Consider the following 19,546-nt stretch of genomic DNA (forward strand, 5'->3'; position numbering starts at 1 on the left):
TTTTTGACCCCGTCTTTGGAGCTCTCGCAATCACCATCCCTGAGCTCGCAATTACGGGCTACCCACTTGTCGAAAGTGGTCGACAAAGAGCCATAGGGCTTGCACAATGTCGACCAGAGCACGTATGGCATTGCCGAAAGCTGCCCTATCAAAAGTCGATTGCCGCCCTTTAGGAGGCTGATATAGCTTAGCACAGTTCAGTCTAACCTTCAGCTTCTTCAGAAGACTGGATAAAACTCTGTAGAAGAAGCGAGGTGCATTGTAGTCAATCTTTCCAGACTCCTGGTGCTCGTCCTTGCTGATGAGCTGGAGCCTCCACAAAAGTTCTTTGAATAATGCCTTTTTGTGCTTGGTGAGGTGAGCAACGCCGCTTGAATTCTCCTCATTAGCATTGGGAGACTTCATTTTGCTCACCGCATCGTTGAGCGATCCTGCCGTCGGTTCGTCCTCGTCCAGGAGACACATGATGTCGTAAAAGTTCCGAGAGCTCGCCCCAAAGTCGAATCGCTCCCATAGCCGGTTCAGTCCGATACAGGTCATGAAAAGGTTAAAGTCCTCAAATGACTTTTGACGCGCTTCTTTGCCGATCTGCACATGGCAATGCTTCAGCAGCAACAGGGTGAGCTGGAGGGTAAGGGCTGGAGGAACTTGGTTGCCGCGGTTCTCTAGAAGGTCGAGAAAGGACGGCAGCGCGTTATGCACAAAGCTGGGAGGAACTTCGTAGTGCGTAAACCCCACTCTGCATCTTTCACCTCTGGGAAAACTCAGGTCCTTGGATCCATTCTGGGGTGTGTTTGCCGGCCTGGGATCGCCATTTCCTTCTTGCTGGTCGTCCACAGATGCTGACTTCCCCAGCAACCCTTGAGACCCACCAGCAAAGAGTGCGAGCCCGCCAGCTCTGAAGCAACCAGGCAATAGCGCAATAGCCTCAGAACCTCCACCATCGTTGGATTGCAGGAAGCTGTTGAGAAGGTTGCGTTGGGATTTCGGTTCCGCCCCAGTTCTCTCTAAGCAGACCTGGTCAACGTCGTTGGTACATAGGCCATCCTCTTCGACCAGCGGCTGTGCCCAAGAGAGGATCTGAGTTAATGTACGAATAGTGCGATGCTCCTCCTCGCTCAGGAAAGCCCATTCGAAATCGAGTTCCTTGTTGGACTTCTGATGTGGTTGCATCGCGGTCATGTGTTTGCAGTGAGAATGCTAGTTTAGGGCGTGCAAGGCTGAGAACCCCTTGGGGCATGTAGGCTGATGAAGATCTGGACATGTACGAGCCTTTTCGTAGAGAGAAATCCCACGCTAGGTCCAGAGTCTGTCCGCCCTCAAGTAACTTGAGCTCGATCCTAGATGCAAGGCGAAGATTTTGTATGCGAGGAAGGTCGTTCTTTGAACCAGGAAATATCCTCTTGCAGGTCCTCAAGCGCCAAGCTAGTTCCCAGCCTTGTTGCGTATCTGCAGCGGCAGAAAATCTCAGAGACTGGGCGATGCAGCGTGCCATGCAGTTCGTATGTCGTTGTCGCTGGAAGGAGCCCTCCCAGTCCATACGGGCAAGAAGAGTGCCAAAGACGATACCCCGATGGCTGGGAAAGAGGGACGAGCGAACACGATGCCAAGGTCAACACTCCTACAGCTTGAAGGTCAAAACTCTTTGATTCACTCAGATGGCAGCTGCACAATCTGGCAAGACAAAGCTTCCGGGGGGCAAGAGATAGGTATTGACTATCAGCTGGAAGAGGTCTTCACTGACTCCGAATTGCTCTTGCTTTGCACAAGTGCCAGACGGTTTCTGTAACAATCTTCACTTCCTGTCCCCGCGGCCTCTGCACTTGCCTTCATGAGTTAGAGAGGCTCGTTTGTCCACTCACTGCTGACTGCAACTCCGCTGCGGATGAAGAGCTGGGTGATTGGGCACCGCCGTTCTGCTTCGGCGACAAAATGCTTGAACTTCGGATCATCGCTGCCACCCTTGACGTCCGTTTGAACTTTCACCTTGAGAACGATCTTCTCCCAGTTCGGGTTACCCTGCTCGCCTTTGACCAACACTGCAGTAGGCAGTAAGCCTTCAACCGCAACGTCCCATTGCCCAAGCTTGATGCTGTGGTCCTTGGCAACCACAGATCCGGTTACTTGAGTGCAAGAGCCTAGGCTGGCCAAGGAGTAGGACACAGGGGACGGTGCCGAGTCGCTTCCGCCCAGGACCGGGTACGTGTCGGTCTGTATCTTATATGGCTTTCCCTCCACATCGATGGTTTGCAGAGTGCCGGTGCCTCGCCCGTGAATTCGCACTGGGAGACTCTGAAGGGCAGTTGCAGAGCCGGAAAACTGGCGGAAACTGGCCAGCGGGCGGTGGAGATAAGATGATGTCTGTCGGACTGTAAGGGAACGGGTCGCTGCTGCAGCAACTCGAGTTCGAAACATGCTGACAGAGTCCAAGCTGGTTGTCCAATTTTCAAGGCTTATGTTGCTGCATAGACTTATTTCGAGCTGCAAAGGATGACTTCAAGGGACAAACGAGAAGGGCGACGGGGAAAGGTAAGGAAGCTAGATGCTGATATTGAGGAGTCGAAACCTCAAAGAATCCGATCTTCACAAGAACTTCCAGACCAGAGTAGAACTCTGCTGAGACACCACTGCCATGCATGCCTCATATGGCTTATTCTTCCCTTTTGCCGAATCATGTCCGCATCGCTTCTCCCCCGAATTTTCATATGCTGTTGCGCCATTTCCCCGGCGAATGGCGAAAGATTGAAGACATTTGCTTGGCGGACGCAGAAGCAAGGCTGAGGTTGTGTCTGAAGTAGGATGGCTGGGCCATGGTGATCGAGCCTCATGGTTTCTCGGGGAAGTTGGACTATTCAACGACTCAGGACGCTGGTCCCAGTTCGAACTTCCTGTGCCATATCAAAAGCACGACTGCCTCTGCTTCAGTTTGGCGACTATGTCTTTGGCAAATCGATCGAGTACGAAGACCTTCGGTTCATACACCCGGCATCTGAGACCGGCGAACAGCGAATGCATTAGGTAAGAGAACGGGGTTGGGCAGCTCTGGGTGCAGCTGGTGGCACGGCATTATTGCGACATGGACATCTCTACCTCGCCATGCGGCCTTCACTATTCCCCTTCCATCATGGACGCAATAAGCTGCCAATCTGTCGTGCGGAGCAATGCACAGCGACCTCGGTCGCATCATCCACGCCCACAAACCCGCAAAGAATGATCCTTACAAACGACGCCACCGGGATTCCGGCACGCTGAACCCCAGGCTATTGTACGGGGTAGAAGTTAGACCATCCGATTTTTACGAAGGACATTTCCCATTTTTGACGTTATGCCTTCACTACTAGGGATCAAGATTCAGTTCTTAACCTTGACCTTGATCACCAAGCGTCCAAGCGTCCAAGCTGGATGAAGCGCAGCTTGGTATACAATCTTCATTATGCGTATCCCCCCGGTCGACAACAAAGATGAAGACTTGTCGACCATAGCTCCACAGAATACGTGGGATTCCACCGAAAAGACACCACAGACTCCAGTTGCAGATGTAGCAGGACACAGTACACAGCAAGCGCCTGCCCAGCAGCTTGGCTTTGTACCTCCCAATGGAGGTTTCGAAGCGTGGTTGCTGGTCTTTGCGGGCTTCTTGGTCTTTGCCAATGTCTGGGGCATCGTCAGCACATTTGGCGCATTTGAAGCATTCTTCATCAGAGACCTCCTGGCCAACGAGTCGGCGTCGGCAATATCATGGATCGGCAGCGTCCAGGCTTTCCTGGTCGTCTTCACGGGCGTCTTTGGTGGTCCTCTGTTCGATCGCGGCTATCTCAGATCGCTTGTCTTCTCCGGTTGTTTCCTCACTGTGTTCGGCATGATGATGACCAGCTTGGCCAAGTCCTACTACCAAGTCTTTCTGGCGCAGGGTATTTGTGTCGGCTTGGGAGCTGGGCTGTCCTATGTCCCAACCCTGGCGCTCATTTCGACTTACTTTACAACCAAACGCCCCATCGCGATTGGGATTGCGGCGGTCGGCTCGAGCGTGGGCGGCGTTATCTTCCCCATCATGTTTCGCAGGTTGCAACCACAGATTGGCTACGGCTGGACCGTCCGCTGCATTGGCTTCATCAACCTAGCTTTCGCGGTGTTCATCTGCCTCATTCTCGGCCGACACAGGAAAGAAGGAGGGGGCCAAGCACGATCTCTCTGGGACCTGACAGCCCTCCGGGAGCCGGTCTTCCTGTTGTGGACCGCCTCATTGTTCTTCCTCTTCTTGGCATACTACATTCCTCTTTTCTTCATCGTCTCCTGGGCACGCTGGGTATTGCATACATCCGAAGACATGGCATTCTACATGCTCGCCATATTGAACGGTGGCTCGTTCCTCGGCCGTACATTTCCATATCTTCTGGGTCGGCGGGTGAAGCCAATCTACACTCTCATCTTCGCCGCCGTCCTCGGCACCGTACTGATATTCTGCTGGATCGCCATCCACAGCTCGGCGGCATTTATTGTTTGGTGTGTCCTCTGGGGATTCGTCGCAGGGGTCTTGGTCACGGCTCCAACCTCCACAATGCCGCATCCTGTGATATCACCGAACATGGGGGTGATTGGCACCAGGATGGGGATGAGCTGGGTAGGGCACCTTCTTCTTCTTCCTTTTCTTCTTGCAAAGCTACCTTGGCCTTAGACGAGCCTTGAAATTTCCCATGAATGCAACCAAGACTGACTGACATTAATTTCTAGAGTGCCGCCGCCGTCGGATCTATCATCGGATCGCCGATTGCTGGAGCCCTTGCAAACGTCGCTTCCGGAGACTTTCTTCATGCACAAGTGTTTGTCGGTGCTGTCATGGCCGCCGGTGCTATTTGTTTGATTCCGGCATTGATTGCAATTGAGAGGCATGACCGCAAAGCCAAAATTTGATGTTATTTGTCTATATAACTGAGCGTTATGCAACGGGGTCTCATATCCGAATTGCAATTTAGTTTTTGAATTTTGTTCACTATTGCACAAAGAGGAGTCGCACCGGATGTCATACCAAGGGCCCTGGTCAATTCATTACTCAGCATTGCAAGCGTTTCGAGTGGCCTACGATAACGACGTTCAGATATAACAGGGATCGTTGCAGGCTTCGCGATGGCAGAACTTGAAGCTTTCAGCCAAATGAATGAACTCCACGACTGATCCTGAGTGTTATTTTCCTGTATCGAAGACGCTCTGCAATTGATGTTTTCAGGCGGGAAGCTCGCTTAGGCTGGTAGCCTTGCCTGATGTCCGGCCTGAAATATGTATATTTATGCTGTCGCACAATAAGCGCCCGGCACGGATCCTCTGCTTACGAAGTTCGAACTCCTCCTGAAAATCTAGGAATGTTGTACATCATCACAGCCAGGCACCCTTGGTTCCTCTTGTTAATGCAATAAGCTTGCCGACTATTAATTGTCCGCAGCAGCCAGCATTTTGCAGGTATAGCAACGAGGGGAGCGAAACTCCAAGCTGTCTTTCTTGTTGAAGGGGAAAGAGAACGCACGTCGGCAATCGGATTCAAATTTGGCATCGCCATTTTAGATACTCCAGGAGGAAGCCGATCTTCCTGGATTATCCCAGCCCAAGCTTCCTGAAACCATGGACAAGTCTGGCCTGCTCACGCTTGTCCAAACCGCATGCGTCAAAGCCAGCCTTCCGCTACTGCCACCCTATCTCCCTGGCATCCTAATGACCTTCACAGCGTACCACCTGACCTATCTCTCAATCGGACCGTGGCTGTCGACGCTGTTGTTTCCCAAAGTCTACGTACAGCTGCGCGGCAGGAAGAAGCTGGACTGGGATGAGAACGTCGTGTCTCTGGTCCAGGCGATCGTAATCTGCGTCTTGGCAGGTCAGGTCGTCTTGCTGTCTTCCGACTCCGACGTCGACGTGATGGGTAGACGATGGCGAGGCATGAGGTGGGAGGACCGTATCTGGGGGTATACGGAGCCTGACGCGGTAGTGCTCACGGTTGCGAATGGCTATTTCTACTGGCATTTTCAAATGATGGTGAGGCATCGAGATGTCTTTGGATGGTCGATGGTCGCTCATGCAATGGCGGTGTCGTTCCTCATGACCAACGCTTACAGACCGGCATTCATGACCTACGCACCAGCGTCCTTCCTATACGAGTTCTCCACCATCTTCCTGGACATCCAATCGACTTTGCGATCCCTGAAGATGGAGGGCACGACGATCCAGATCGTCAACGGGATGGCACTGTTTGTCTCCTTCTTCCTGCTCAGGGTCGTCTATGCCACGCACCTCCAGGCGTGGTTCTACATGGACCTCTGGTCGGCTTTTGGGGCCAGCGAGCAGGATATTCCTGTGGGAAAGGCGAGGATTCCAACCTGGTTGCTGGCGAGCCACGCCGTGGCGGCGGTGACGCTCCAGCTGTTGAATTACTGGTGGTTCTACAAGATCAGTAGGACCGTCTACCGCAAGTTCTTTGCCGGTGGGGTAGTGAAGAGGGATTGAATGGTAAAGATCAGGAGGTAATTCAAGGCGAGAAATGCACAGGCGACATCGTTGTTGGTTGAAAGGTGCTCCACACTTGGGATAGAGACTACTGTGCCTCTCGTCGTTAGAAGCAGTTGTTTGGTATCTCGGGACAACGGCAACTTCAAGCCTGAACACAACCCACAGGGCATCGCCGCATCAGATACCTAGGAACAGACAGGGCGAAGGCTGGTGATCATTCAAGTTCGTCTAATTTCTCCATGAGTGCAAGGTCAGGCGGATCCGCATGCTGAAGGTCATGGTCTTCGCGAGTGATCGACGTCCCCCTCGCTAGGCAATGGGCGGTCCCCTTGGACTCTGCCCTGGTGCCCTTGTCCAGACACTTGATAGCATTGCACTGGCCGAGCGAATCCCCTGCACACTGCATTGAAGTCTGTGTTGATTGAAGGCTACACCTGTTTGCGGACATTGCGTGCTGTCAGTTTGCAGGCCAGGGATCGCAGAAAGCCAAAAGTACCTAGGTACCTACCGGTAGGCACTCGGAAGTTAGGCTTTGCACTCCCTAGGCGGGCGGCCTCCCGGTGCCCGCTACGTGCCGTTAGGCGCCCACTAGATTCCCGCTAGGCGTCAGTTTGAGCCCCGGAGCCCCCGGACCACTTCCGCGATCGGGGTAGTGCGTTTAGCTAGGCGATGCAAAGCTTCTAGTGACCACTGACCTGAGGTGAAGATAAGGCAGGAAGAGCCGGGCTGTTTGAGGGTGTCTGGACTTCGTTTAAGCGTCCTTCCTTTCTACCTGTTGCTCTGCCCGTCTCTCACCGAGAAGAAAGATTGAGTCCGTCCGTTCGCATTGAGCGTATAAAGACGTCAGAAGTATTCAAACTGTCACAGTTGAAATCATAACCTTCAGGGCCCAAAGCTCAATCTGCCGCCTGGCGAGAAGTCCGATCACCATGCGGTCAAACTTTACAGCAACCCCTGTCCCTAGAGCCATGAATCATGATGCATACGGCGAGCACTTATGTACGAGTAGCATGATTAGTAGGTACCTAGGTATGCAACAGTTGGCGAAAGCGGAGAGACCACCCCACAGATAGTAGGCTGAGAATCCTTGCAGCAACATGGCACAGATTGCTCCTCATACTAGGCAGAGGTTCATTTCCATGCTGGTTGACGCATGTCACCTTGCCCTTGCCAATCACCTCAGATGGATTGTTCGAGGTGCGCGAGGACATAAGCCACATGGCACACACACCTCTGTCGCTTCCAAGACCCGACGAATAATCAATCAAGATACCCCAGGCACACACCAGGTACCCTTGCCGAGATACACATCTGCAAGTGTTTCAGAAATTGCAACGTGGTCTCGTACCTGGCCGCAGTTGACGGCCTTGCCCTGTATGGAAAGGATCGAAGAAGGCCCTTTCTGTTTGAAGTGTAGCACGCTGGCAATGGCGTCCACTAGTCACCTGAATCACACCCTCTACGACCATCACCACCTTCACCACCTACTGGCATCTGCCCTCTCATGCAGTCTTTGTCTTGGCCTCAGAAAGCCCCTGAATCCCACCCGATTCCCTGCGCCCGATGCATCCGGCTTTACAAGACGGCCAGTGATCGTCTGAATCAGAGAGCATCCTGGAAGGGAGACAGATTTACGATACGGGATGCCACGCCAGCCGAGATCAACAATGACTGTGGCTTGCAAGCCGCCTACGAGGTTGGCAAGGAGGACGTATCGAAGTTGTCAGAGAATATTCCTTTGCCGCGTGGAATGTTTGGTCGCCCATTTTGGCTCCGTCCTCCGAATCCACGCGAGAAGAGCCAGATGACCAGCCTCCGTCCCTCATCTACAACCCACTCTTATCTGGGGCCGAGCACGTTGACCAGCTGCAAAAGTCCGGGGCTTGACGCAAGATAACGCGCGCTTAGGGGGTCGCATTGCCCAATTTCAGCCAGAGGCTGTGTACTCAAGCCGACCTTACCATGGCTAGCAGCCAAACGTCGTGCTTTCTGGCACATCCCCTTGCCGAAGCCATGCATGAGGTCCACCAGGGTGCCATGTGACGCGGGAGAATCTGGCCGTCACAATGGACATTGGAATATCTCTGCTATCCGTCCTGGCTTTCTCTTGAGCGATTTCTCGTCAACTTGCGAGCTTCACACGAGAGAATACATCTGCTAGTGGTCCAGCAATGGACCCTCTATGTAGCACCTTGAGTGTCGTTGCTGGTGTCGCTAGCATAGTCTCCGTCATCGGCAAATCGGTTGCGACCCTGAATCAACTCCGCCAGAGGTATCGGGATGCGGAACTCAACATTAACCTCTTGACAGGCCATCTTCGAACTGTACGGACTGCTCTGCTTCAAGTCCAGCATTGGGCAGAATGCCTATCTGGGGATTCTCAGCACTACCAGTTGATGATGGACCTCGGGGACGCCATCACTCATTGCAAGTTACTCGTCGAATACATCGACAACCAGATATCCAAATTCCAAGGGAATGACGAGGAGTTCCTGAGGGTCGGCAGCAAAGTCCTCTATCTCCTCGAGGACCAGGCCACCAAAGACTGTCTCACCCGGCTAGACCATCAGATCAATGCTCTTAATCTGTGCCTGACGGCGTTCCAGTGGTAAGATGAGCGATCCCTCCTACAAACTCACCATTAACCAATCCAGTCGGACACCGATCGATCAGAAACGTTTACTCGAGAGAGATGAAAGTAGAGAAGTCTTCAGCCAAGCCAAAGACGACGCTACGTCTCTCGTCGGTTTCCGCGATTCTGCCTCGTTCGTCACTGCCAGAACCGGGCTATCTACAGCCACGAAATGGTCAAAGACATTTGACTTCGACGGTCTGCTTCTGCGACACAAGATCTATCAGAACACCTTTCGGTCTATGCTCAGGCGTGCCAACAGTCCCACAGAAGAGCGCACCGGAGAGAAAGGCCAACGGCGGGCACTCTCTGATACCCCTCTCATTCAGCTCAAGAGCACTGCGCGCGACTCGGCCAAGATTGATCTGAAGCTCAAGCAAGATGCCCGCAGGTTGAGCAAAGAAGTCAAGATCCTTGCCGTTGGAGACAAGCATGGAAGATCCGCCATTGTCAAGCAAATGAGGCAAAGGTACGGTCGACCATACTCAGACTCAGAAGTCGAACAATATCGGCAATCAATCACCTCTCTTGCTATCAAGGCTCTTGTGGCTATCCTAGACTACGTCAAGGATATTGGCAACGGTCTTGTCAGTCAAATCAGCAGAGATCACGCCGACATAATCCGAGAATTTGCGGAATCAGGGACACCTGATTGGAAAGTCCCCGTGGGCCTCGCAGGGTCCGTCAAACACATATGGAACAATTGGCACGTTCAACAAGCTTTCTCGGTAATGCAGCAACATGGACAGACTGCCTAGTACGTTGTCCCGTCTCTGAGTAATCCAATGGCTACTGATGTTTGTACAGCTATCTCAATACGATCGAAAGAATCTGTCAGGCCGACTACACGCCCAGCCACATGGATATCATTCGAGCCCCTGAAGCCATCGACACCATGAAAGAGACAGAACTCATCATGAATTCGTCGACACTGCGCATCATCGAAATCAACGAACAGTACGCAGTGAAAATCATTTCGCAATTCGCAGACGTTCAATTCTGTCTCTTCGCCATCGATCTGACGTGCTATGATCGATATCGCGATGATGCAGAGAGGTCGAACGAACTTCTGGAGAGGCTTTCAGACCTCAAAAGCATTGTCCGATCCGTGCACTTCACCAAAAGCATCATCTTGCTCATCCTAACCAACGCAGCAGCTTTTAGAAAACGCATTGCCATCTCGCCCATGAAGTCCCACTTTGAGGATTACAATGGAGGCAACGACGTCAACGCTGCTACAAAGTATATTCTGAAGAGGTGCAAACAAGTCAATAGGTTGGATTTGCCGTTGTTCTGGCACATTTACGACTGTGCTGTTGACGAAGGCGAAGCTGAAGCTATGGATCATTTCTTCATGCAGTCCGCGGCGAGTGTTCCGGCGGTGTCGTGGCTGAGGGATATGGGAGTTGGTGCGCCGCATAGCTAAAAGCATGCCAGTGCCATATCCCTCTTAGCATGATCGATGACAGCGGTGAAGACTTGGGGGTGACAAGCCGCGCCAAAACGCATGGCTGGCGAGGAGGAAGAGCCAGCGGGACGACATTGTGTACACTAGTTTCATTCCTTATCCTAAACGGATTACCTGCGTAGGTTTCTAATCTACTGCTCACCCACGTATGACTTGGGATCCATGGATCTGTTCGGATGGTTAGCCTTATCAGAATGGAGAGAAGTGTGTGGACAGCCTGAGGGGCTCTAGCCGTGGAGAAAGCGGGACAAGGCTGGACAAGGCTGGCCGATAACGCCAGGTGTGGCGTCATCAATACAGTAAAATACAAAACCACCATCACGCTTTTTTCGAATTAGTCAACTTCAGATTTGTCGCAAACCCATTTTCTGTCCACGGGTTACGTTTCGGTCCCTCTGATTTTCTTTCTACCGGTTCACTGTCATCTCCTACATCTTCTCACCTGGAGTTCTGACTCCGAAAACATCAAACATGGCAACTCTGTCCCTCAAAGAGATCCCCTCCGAAGACGCTTTCAACCAACACATATCCTCTGCCCCCTCTTCGCACTTGAACGTAATCTACTTCCACACTCCCTGGGCGGCACCCTGCGCACAGACAAACACCATTTTGTCCGCACTCGCCTCGACCTACCCTGCCTCCCGCAGCTCCGATCTTTCCTTCCTCTCCATCAACGCCGAAGAACTGCCCGACGTCTCTGAACTATTCGACGTGACCGCGGTGCCCTACCTGGTCATTCAGCGAGATGGCAAGACGCTGGAGACGGTGAGTGGGAGTGACGCCGGCAAACTGAGAGGTGCGGTAGAGAAACACGCTGGGACTGGCTCTGCTGCGGCGAACGCCAATGTCAATGGTAATGGCAGTGCGCATGTGCCGCCTCCGCTGAAGGCGGAGCCGCAGAGCCAAGCACATACAAATGGAAACTCACAGCAGCCGACCTCGACAAAGGACCTGAGCTCCTATGCGCCCAAGCCCTCGGATCCCCAGACCGCGCCGGATTATTCGTCAGGCTTGGAGGCGAGAGAGGAGTTGAATGATCGATTGGCAAAGCTGGTCAAAGCTGCGTACGTTCCACTCTCAAGATTGTACAGAAGATGTCGCCGCTTGTTCTCAGGGAATTTCAATTGACAATGTCAATGTTGGGACATTCTTAGGCCGGTCATGCTCTTCATGAAGGGAACCCCCAGTGCGCCGCAGTGCGGGTTTAGCAGACAGCTCGTCAGCATTCTGCGCGAGAACCAAGTGAAATACGGGTATGCTACATTTTAATCACTGTCCCCTGACCTCCTCCCCAACCCAAACTTGGAACCCTGGTCAGACACTAAAACCACTGGGTGCACATCTAGCTTTTTCAACATCCTCGCCGACAACGACGTGCGCGAGGGCCTCAAGGTGTTCTCCGACTGGCCCACCTTCCCGCAACTATATACGAACGGAGAACTTGTTGGTGGGCTCGATATTGTATGTTTTAATCATCACTCCCCTTCTCGTTCGTCGGTGTCGAGTCCTCAAGGGTCTTTGGGCTCGAAACGGGTGCTGATCGATATGATGTGTCTAGGTCCGTGAGGAGCTAGAAGCCGACCCGGACTTCTTCCAGCCTTTCAGGGCGACAGCCACCGCCTGAAGCGGCTTTTAGCAGTCAAGAGGAGTCGCAATGACCGGCCTGAAGCCATGATAGAAGCAGTCGAGACTTATATCAACGCTGCGGGGGCTAGTTTACCAATGGGTACCTGTTGGAGTTGTGCGACGATACAATGAATGAGAAATGATGCGAAAGATGAGATACAAAATGAGAAAAAAAAGATAAGAAGAGAAAATAGTTTTTCTTTGGTCCATGTATAGGAGATACTATGGAAGACTGTGTAGTTAGTCTTTTATTATTTCTCAGCCTGCCGGTCTGGTGTGTTGTGCTTTTTCAATAGCACAAGGCTGGAAACAGCGAGTCCCAAAACCGCTATTGACAATAAACCCTAGGGCCTAAATCTGTCCTATATGTTCTATATTTAATCTTTGACCGTATGGACAAGTCCTGCCTCATTTTGTCGTTCTTGTCCTTTGCACTCGAAGGCCGGAAATATTGGTCGCGCGGCGGCCCTCTCTACACCAGACCCTCTTGTCTCAGGAGGTCGCTTTGAGTGTCTCTCAGGACTCGCCAACGGGGATGACTTCAAGTGGCCCGTGCTGCGGAGGGGAATTTCGTCCATTCTCGAAGGGGGAAGCACCCACCAGCTTAGTTTTAAGCTCTCCTTCCATGAGAAAGCCTACGGGGGCGGGAGGGGTCATCGGGGTGGTGTTCCCGTCACAGGCGCAAGAATTCTGCTAAGTCAAACTTGCTTCCTTCAAGCCATTTTTTTCTTCTTTCTTTCTCACGGCTCTTGCCCATCGAGCGTATAAAACCTGATGTTCGCGGGCATTCTGTCGATCATGGACGAGGCCTTGCTCACAAAGTCCTGGCGGGCGAGGTACGCGCCCCTCAGCCACCTGCGGCCCGAGTTCAGGTCGAAGGCGTTGCGGGCGTGCACGACGCGGAGGTTGTCGAAGATGACGCACGTGCCGCTGTCCATCTTCTCCTCGACCACCATCTGCGGTTGCTCGAGGATTTGGGAGAAGGCGTGGCTCGCCGAGACGAAACGCGCGAGCTCGTGATGTTCCAGCTTCGGGTGGATGTTGCCCACGAAAGGGGGCGACCAGTACACGCGGCCGACGTCGGACATGACGTGCGGGTGGCTGGCGTTGTGGGTCGGGCGATTGGGGACGTTCAGTTCTTGACGCTTGAGGATGGTGGGTTTCAGGTCCGAGTAGAAGTAGCCGTCGTTGTCGTACTCGTAGCGCACCGGGTAGGTCATCAGGTCGCGGACTTTTCCGGGGTCTTGCGAGTAGAGCACGTCGACGGCCTTGAACGTGTCGGCGAACCGAGACTCGCCGCCAACGCTTTCGTTGTGGATGCAGTGCAGGAACTGGAACGCTGGCGGTTCTCGCATGTACAGTAGGTCCATGTGGAAGCCGAGATACTTGGCCGTGTAGGCGACGTTCTTGGCGTTGGGAACCGATCGCACGTCCCACGTGGGACCGTAGAAGGTGTTCATGAGCGGACCGATGCGGGTGACAATCTGCGAAACAGACGCCTCGGACTCGGGCACGCCGTCCACAAAGACCAGGCCGTCCCGCCACAGCAGGTGGAGGGCTTCCGCCAGCGCGTCGTCGCTGCTCATGTACTCGTTGAAGTCGAACCGGTTGGAGTCGCGCGTGAACGACTCGGCATCCCACAGTTTCTGCGCCAGGCTGTACAGATACCAATGCGGGTTGCGGAACGGCTTCCTCAGGGACGAGATGGTCTCCTTATCCAAGATTGTCGATTTCCCCGCCGAGTGAGGCAGAGCGTCGTTGCGCCAGCTGACAATGGTCTCGCCGGAATTCTCGACGGGAGTGACTCTGCTAAAGCCAATGTCCGTGGGGATATCTGCGTAGGAGAAATTCCGTTGTCGGTCAGAAGGGTCGATGCATTCAGCGCACTTGCAGGCGTCGCGGGCCAGAATCGGAGACACGAGGGGAATGCCATTGTCCACTAGAATGCCCTCCCTGAGCTTTTCACCCCTGGACCAGCTTTTAGATGGTATGGGGTGGTCCTGTTTTGGAGCTCCGACATTGTCAAACACTTCATTCAAACCCGCGCCGGTTGGATTGGTTTCGGGCCTCGAAGATTCTTCTAATTCGTCGACAAGGCTTTTCAGCCGCGAATTCCTTGCTCTGACCTCCGGCGCAGATAACGCGCCTGTCCCGATAGGAGCCCGTCCTGGTAGGATACTCTTGAGTCGCTCAGTCGGTTGACGGGCTCGACTGCCAAGCTTTGCCAATCCCTTTCCGGCTCCTTGTAGGCGGATTCGCATGGTGATCAGTACCCAGACGGGCAGAGAGATGCTGAGGAAGCAGTGACGACACGGGATTTGTAACACGAAGTAAACGTTTGACCGGTCATCAAGGGCATCAGCGAGGAGATATTATGTACTCTAGTAGCCATGTGGATTATGGTTGATCCGAGGCTCGCGAGGCTGAAGGAGCAATTATCGCCAAGAACAACGCCAGGACTGAGGAAGCGAGGAAGGTACGGGAGTGTGCATGTGCACTACTGTCGAGTACCTGGTGAGGGGCCTTCAGCGCCTGGTTTTAGTTAAGGAGACGCCCCTCAGGCACCTCCAGGGGACTTGTTCTGACCTCCCCGGGTGCCCCTCGACATCATCACTCATCAGCATCATGGCCATCCCGCGCTTGGCCGCCTAGCTGCCCGAGCTGCCCAGCCATCCGCGCCCATGCGGCTAACCTGCTGTCTTTGTACCTGCGACCTTGCTCTGGATCCTCGCAACTGCATCACTGCCCTTCATCTCCCCCACGATCAGGACTACTGACATACAACCGCAGCCGTACCCATCCCCTGCTGACATCCGATATCCTTCATTCTTTCCTGCACCTCCCTCGTCCGTCCGTCACGAGACATTCTCCGTCTGATTCCCATCGTCCCTGTCACTTGAATCATCACCGTTTTGTTGCCTGAGCCGCATCGGCTTACAAAACTGTCAAAACCATCCCAACTCAAGTCCAACCCAACCACGTCACGTCACTTCAACTTCATAGACAACCTGCGCCTAGGTTACCGCGCCCACACACGCATTCACGAATTCTACCACCCCTGAGTCGAGCGCGACCCGCTCCATGCACCGCCAGCGGTGAAATCTTGAGGTCGATCTAGGGTGCTACTGCTGTGTGCGTGCTGCTGGACGTCCTGGACCCGCAGCGCACCCTGTGATGAAAGATGGTCGAAACCGAACCCGGAACTCCCACATGGAAGTTCACTCAATGTTTTGGCGATAAAGGAGATGTCGAAGACATAACGGAGGCAGATATCATCTCAACCGTTGAATTCGACCACACTGGGAACTATCTTGCAACCGGAGACAAAGGTGGTCGCGTCGTGCTTTTTGAACGAAATGAGACTGTCAGTACTTTCGCATACCGCTCTCACTGTCCCGACTACTGACAATTTTCGAAACAGAAAAAGACATGCGAGTACAAGTTCCATACAGAGTTCCAATCCCACGAGCCTGAATTCGATTACCTCAAATCTCTCGAGATAGAAGAAAAGATCAACAAGATCAAATGGTGCAGACGTCAGAATGCCTCACACTATCTTCTTTCTACAAACGATAAGACTATCAAGCTCTGGAAGGTCTTTGAGAAGTCCCTCAAGGTCGTCGCCGAGAACAATCTCTCCCAAGACCTCACCCCTGCCGGTCCCGGTGGAGGAGGGGCATCTCGTCCGAATCACATTCATTTCAAGGATGCTTCCCAACTGAAACTACCTCGAATGACTCACCACGATACCGTTGTGGCCGCAGTTCCTCGACGCACGTACGCTAATGCGCACGCTTATCACATCAACAGCATTTCAGTCAACAGCGACGGCGAGACCTTCATCAGCAGTGATGATCTCCGCATCAATTTGTGGAATCTCAACATCCAAGACCAGAGTTTCAACATTGTTGATATCAAGCCGGCGAATATGGAGGAACTCACCGAAGTCATCACTGCTGCTGAATTCCACCCACACAGCTGCAATTGGTTCATGTATGCCAGCTCCAAAGGGACCATCAAATTGGCCGATATGCGGGAGAGTGCCTTGTGTGACCACCATGCTAAACGTGAATATCTTCCCTACTCAATTGTACCCACATACTGACTTTCTGCCAGAATTCGAGCAAGAAGAAGACCCTTCCTCGCGATCCTTCTTTTCTGAGATAATCTCTTCGATTTCCGATGTTCGCTTCTCACACGATGGTAGGTATATCCTATCAAGAGACTATCTGACGGTCAAGATCTGGGATGTGAACATGGAGAGACAACCCGTCAAGACCATACCTATTCACGAGCATTTGAGGCCGCGTTTGTGCGACACCTACGAAAACGACAGCATCTTCGACAAATTCGAGGTGGTCTTCAGCGGCGATGGAAGCAATGTCATGACCGGGAGCTACAATAACAACTTCATGATTTATCCCTCGGACCCTGAACAAGAGACGGAAGTGGTCTTGCAGGCAGATAAATCGGCCTTCAAGGCTAAGAAAGTTGGAGTGCCGACTCCCATCAATTCGGCCAGCCCCAATGGTGCCAAGAAAGGTGGTTCAAGAGCAGGCAGCCCTGCAGCTTCAGGTCAAGGAAGCAGAATGAGAAAGGAGACAGACGCCGACCAGATCGATTTTAACAAAAAGATCCTGCATATGAGTTGGCATCCGTTCGAGGACAGCATTGCTATTGCTGCGACGAACAACGTAAGTCACCTGTCGCTGTTGTGGCCGTCCCTGCTGATGTTGACAAATGCTTTAGCTCTTTGTCTTCTCCGCTCTCTAGATGTGTCCCTGATGGACCTATGCGCGACTGCTCACCAGCTTTCGTCCTGGCAGCCGCCTCGCGCAGTGTGCTGGGGTTGAACGAGGCGCCTCCCATGCGCCCACAACATGTCAGCGCCTGGTTTGCACATGTCGGAAGGCGCGTGATTGGCCGAAAGGACGATGTGAGTTTGATACAATGACAACGACATCATGCGGGTCGGCAAGGCTGAAGACGACCAGCAACGACTGCAGAGAGAACTGCGAGCTGTGAAAATGAGTACTGGAAGTGAGCGATGGAGGGACTGGCTGGTTCTGCACATGTGTTTTTCTTGTCTCCAAGGGTTACACATATGCGGCCCGAGGCTGGGCTTCTTGGATTCCACAATCGACTTTTGCAATGCACTGAGCTGGAACAGAGGAGAATCGAAGGGATGACAATGCATGATTGGGAGAGTGGACATTGAGCTTTTGCTCTGGGGATCGTCTACGAGGTGAAGGAGCCATGAGACTAGATCCTCTGCCACTCTCCGGCTTGACACATTGCTCATTCTGGGAGAGCTGCATGACTCCTCAAGAAAGGACCAAATTAATAGAAAGAGGCGAGACAGACAGAGCTGAGAATCAAAGTAGCAGAAAAAGAAAAATGAGAAAAGTTGAATACCAACAGAGAACTGGCCATATGATGAGCATGAATCGTAGTGGCGAAGAGACTACATTTTTCATCCTCGTATTGCAACTATGGATCCTCTCTCCGCGTGCTTTTTGGATGTCATGGTCTTCGTCCAAGAGTCAAGATTAGTGTCTATGCAGTTCGGAGTCCGCCATTATCGAGTGGGAGTGGTAGTGGTGGTATTATCACGAAATATGATCTTGTTTTGAGGACCTGCGATGATGGCAGCATACTCGGTAGTGTACAAGTACATATGATATCAAGGACGGTGGTCCCCGAACGACTCCAATCCTCTTTCAACCCCAGCAGCGTGGGCTGAACTCGAGGGTACTGAAAGATGGCCATCCGTCTCCATGGGCGTTGGTGTTCCGGGCGCTTTTGCCCCGTTGATTTTCTCTGCGTGTTCCCTGCGGACTCTCTCGAGCTCCTGCCCCGCCTCCTCGAGGCTGCGCTGAATATGCGTTTGGGATTGCTTGATCTCGGCCTTTTCTCTTTCGATGTCGGCCCTGCGTTTCGCGATCTTGGCTCGCTCGTATTCTAGTGCCGAGACCATGTCGCGCAGGCGGGTCAATCCGATGCTGAGTTTGGGGATGGGTGTCGTCTCGCGTGGTTGGCGCGGCCGGTTCAGATGTCGCTTGTGGGCGGCGTGCGAGGAGAGCCCGTCCATGCCGTGGTGCGTCTGGGCCATCTCGTACTCTTGCCGCCGTTCGTAGTCGGAATCAGAAGCCGAGCCGCCGTCGCCGTCGCCGTCGACCGAGTTGCTGTCGGGGCTCGCAGCGCCTTCGGCTTCATCGATGAGGTGGCGGATCGCTTCCTTCTCCTTGCGGCTCTGTTCTCGAAGTCCCCTTTTGGACAGTGTGACGCGCCCGCTGTCCTCGACGAAGTCGTCGAACCCCTCGGCGATGTCCTCATCTTCGCGGACAAGGCGCGTTTCTTTTTCTCGTGGTGGCGCCAGGTAAGATGAGACTTGCATGCGGCGAGGTTTGAACTCGCCGTCCGAGTCGTAGTCCTCGAGCGGTATGAAATCTTCGGCCGACTTTTCTGCAGCTTGCTCTTTCGCTAGGCGCGCTCGCCGTTCCTTCTTCTCCCTGATTTCGGCGGCGCTGGGGATGTGGGGAGATCTCGCGGAGGGTAGAGCTGTCTTGCCGAATTTACTTTCGAGATCGAGTTCGAGGTTGGTCGATGACGGCTTCTCGACCAAGTCCAGCGACGGGCTGTCCCGAGATGACAGGTCGCGCGGCGTCGAGGGCGTCGAGTTGCGCAGTTCATCGAGGTAGGCCTTGTTGTATTTCGGTCTGTCGTGGTTCTGGCCTCCACTCTCGCTATCTCCGTCCTCGTGCACTCGTCGGGTGATGATGTCCTGTGCGGCGCTGGATAGACCCAGTCTCGTTGTCGACTTGTTTGGCGGAGCTGGTACCGTCCCAGCAATTGCACCCTCTTCCGTTGTTCCTGACCCGTCTTCCTCACTCGGGTTGAACGAGACTCGTAGTTTGGATTTTGTGCGCGGTGCATTGTGCGTTGGTCGTCTGACCACGGGGCCGGTGTCTACATACTCGTCGCGTCAGTGGGGATCGATCTCACACGCAGACTAGATCGTGGGAGAGAGAATTGTCAGATATAGTAAACATGCAGTGGTGGACTGGCTGTGTGGGCGGATTGTGGGAGACACGCAAACATACCTTCCTCGCCGTCATCTGGCTCATGATCTGCCTCGTCCCGCGCAATGCGCTTGGGTTTCCGCCGTGCTGTAAACAGCGAAGTCATTGTCGGAGGGAATCTTGCAGATAGATTCGATGAGATGTTGGGCGGAGGGAGTATTTAGAGGGCAAAGGCCAATTCTGGATGCTGTTCATCGGCCACAAGTTTGCAGATTGAATTTGCGGGGGAAAAAGGGAAGCAAA

General features: G+C 53.2%; 9 protein-coding genes across 9 annotated transcripts; 5 read left to right on the forward strand and 4 right to left on the reverse strand.

The window, feature by feature from the left end:
* Window positions 1-51: 51 nt before the first annotated feature.
* Z520_03363 (uncharacterized protein) lies at window positions 52-1,173 on the reverse strand (the record flags this gene model as incomplete). The annotated part of the gene is made up of 1 exon (XM_016773874.1): window positions 52-1,173. The coding sequence occupies one exon, from the start codon at window positions 1,171-1,173 to the stop codon at window positions 52-54; it is 1,122 nt and encodes a 373-aa protein (XP_016634820.1).
* A 663-nt stretch (window positions 1,174-1,836) lies between these two features.
* On the reverse strand, window positions 1,837-2,415 carry Z520_03364 (uncharacterized protein; the record flags this gene model as incomplete). Its single annotated transcript, XM_016773875.1, has 1 exon — window positions 1,837-2,415. The coding sequence occupies one exon, from the start codon at window positions 2,413-2,415 to the stop codon at window positions 1,837-1,839; it is 579 nt and encodes a 192-aa protein (XP_016634821.1).
* A 1,018-nt stretch (window positions 2,416-3,433) lies between these two features.
* Window positions 3,434-4,911, forward strand: Z520_03365 (uncharacterized protein; the record flags this gene model as incomplete). Its single annotated transcript, XM_016773876.1, has 2 exons — window positions 3,434-4,621; window positions 4,732-4,911. The coding sequence occupies 2 exons, from the start codon at window positions 3,434-3,436 to the stop codon at window positions 4,909-4,911; spliced, it is 1,368 nt and encodes a 455-aa protein (XP_016634822.1).
* Window positions 4,912-5,613: 702 nt separating this feature from the next.
* Z520_03366 (uncharacterized protein) lies at window positions 5,614-6,492 on the forward strand (the record flags this gene model as incomplete). The annotated part of the gene is made up of 1 exon (XM_016773877.1): window positions 5,614-6,492. The coding sequence occupies one exon, from the start codon at window positions 5,614-5,616 to the stop codon at window positions 6,490-6,492; it is 879 nt and encodes a 292-aa protein (XP_016634823.1).
* Window positions 6,493-8,666: 2,174 nt separating this feature from the next.
* Z520_03367 (uncharacterized protein) lies at window positions 8,667-10,553 on the forward strand (the record flags this gene model as incomplete). The annotated part of the gene is made up of 3 exons (XM_016773878.1): window positions 8,667-9,103; window positions 9,150-9,884; window positions 9,935-10,553. The coding sequence occupies 3 exons, from the start codon at window positions 8,667-8,669 to the stop codon at window positions 10,551-10,553; spliced, it is 1,791 nt and encodes a 596-aa protein (XP_016634824.1).
* A 513-nt stretch (window positions 10,554-11,066) lies between these two features.
* Z520_03368 (uncharacterized protein) lies at window positions 11,067-12,219 on the forward strand (the record flags this gene model as incomplete). The annotated part of the gene is made up of 4 exons (XM_016773879.1): window positions 11,067-11,659; window positions 11,750-11,848; window positions 11,942-12,056; window positions 12,154-12,219. 4 exons carry the CDS (start codon window positions 11,067-11,069, stop codon window positions 12,217-12,219), a joined length of 873 nt encoding a protein of 290 aa, XP_016634825.1.
* A 742-nt stretch (window positions 12,220-12,961) lies between these two features.
* Window positions 12,962-14,482, reverse strand: Z520_03369 (uncharacterized protein; the record flags this gene model as incomplete). Its single annotated transcript, XM_016773880.1, has 1 exon — window positions 12,962-14,482. One exon carries the CDS (start codon window positions 14,480-14,482, stop codon window positions 12,962-12,964), a length of 1,521 nt encoding a protein of 506 aa, XP_016634826.1.
* A 920-nt stretch (window positions 14,483-15,402) lies between these two features.
* Z520_03370 (uncharacterized protein) lies at window positions 15,403-16,994 on the forward strand (the record flags this gene model as incomplete). The annotated part of the gene is made up of 4 exons (XM_016773881.1): window positions 15,403-15,585; window positions 15,643-16,288; window positions 16,338-16,915; window positions 16,971-16,994. The coding sequence occupies 4 exons, from the start codon at window positions 15,403-15,405 to the stop codon at window positions 16,992-16,994; spliced, it is 1,431 nt and encodes a 476-aa protein (XP_016634827.1).
* Window positions 16,995-17,904: 910 nt separating this feature from the next.
* Z520_03371 (uncharacterized protein) lies at window positions 17,905-19,409 on the reverse strand (the record flags this gene model as incomplete). Its single annotated transcript, XM_016773882.1, has 2 exons — window positions 17,905-19,190; window positions 19,325-19,409. 2 exons carry the CDS (start codon window positions 19,407-19,409, stop codon window positions 17,905-17,907), a joined length of 1,371 nt encoding a protein of 456 aa, XP_016634828.1.
* Between the last annotated feature and the right edge of the window lie 137 nt (window positions 19,410-19,546).

The sequence above is a fragment of the Fonsecaea multimorphosa genome (assembly GCF_000836435.1).
Source record: "Fonsecaea multimorphosa CBS 102226 unplaced genomic scaffold supercont1.5, whole genome shotgun sequence".
In the NCBI taxonomy this organism is placed as follows: domain Eukaryota; kingdom Fungi; phylum Ascomycota; class Eurotiomycetes; order Chaetothyriales; family Herpotrichiellaceae; genus Fonsecaea; species Fonsecaea multimorphosa.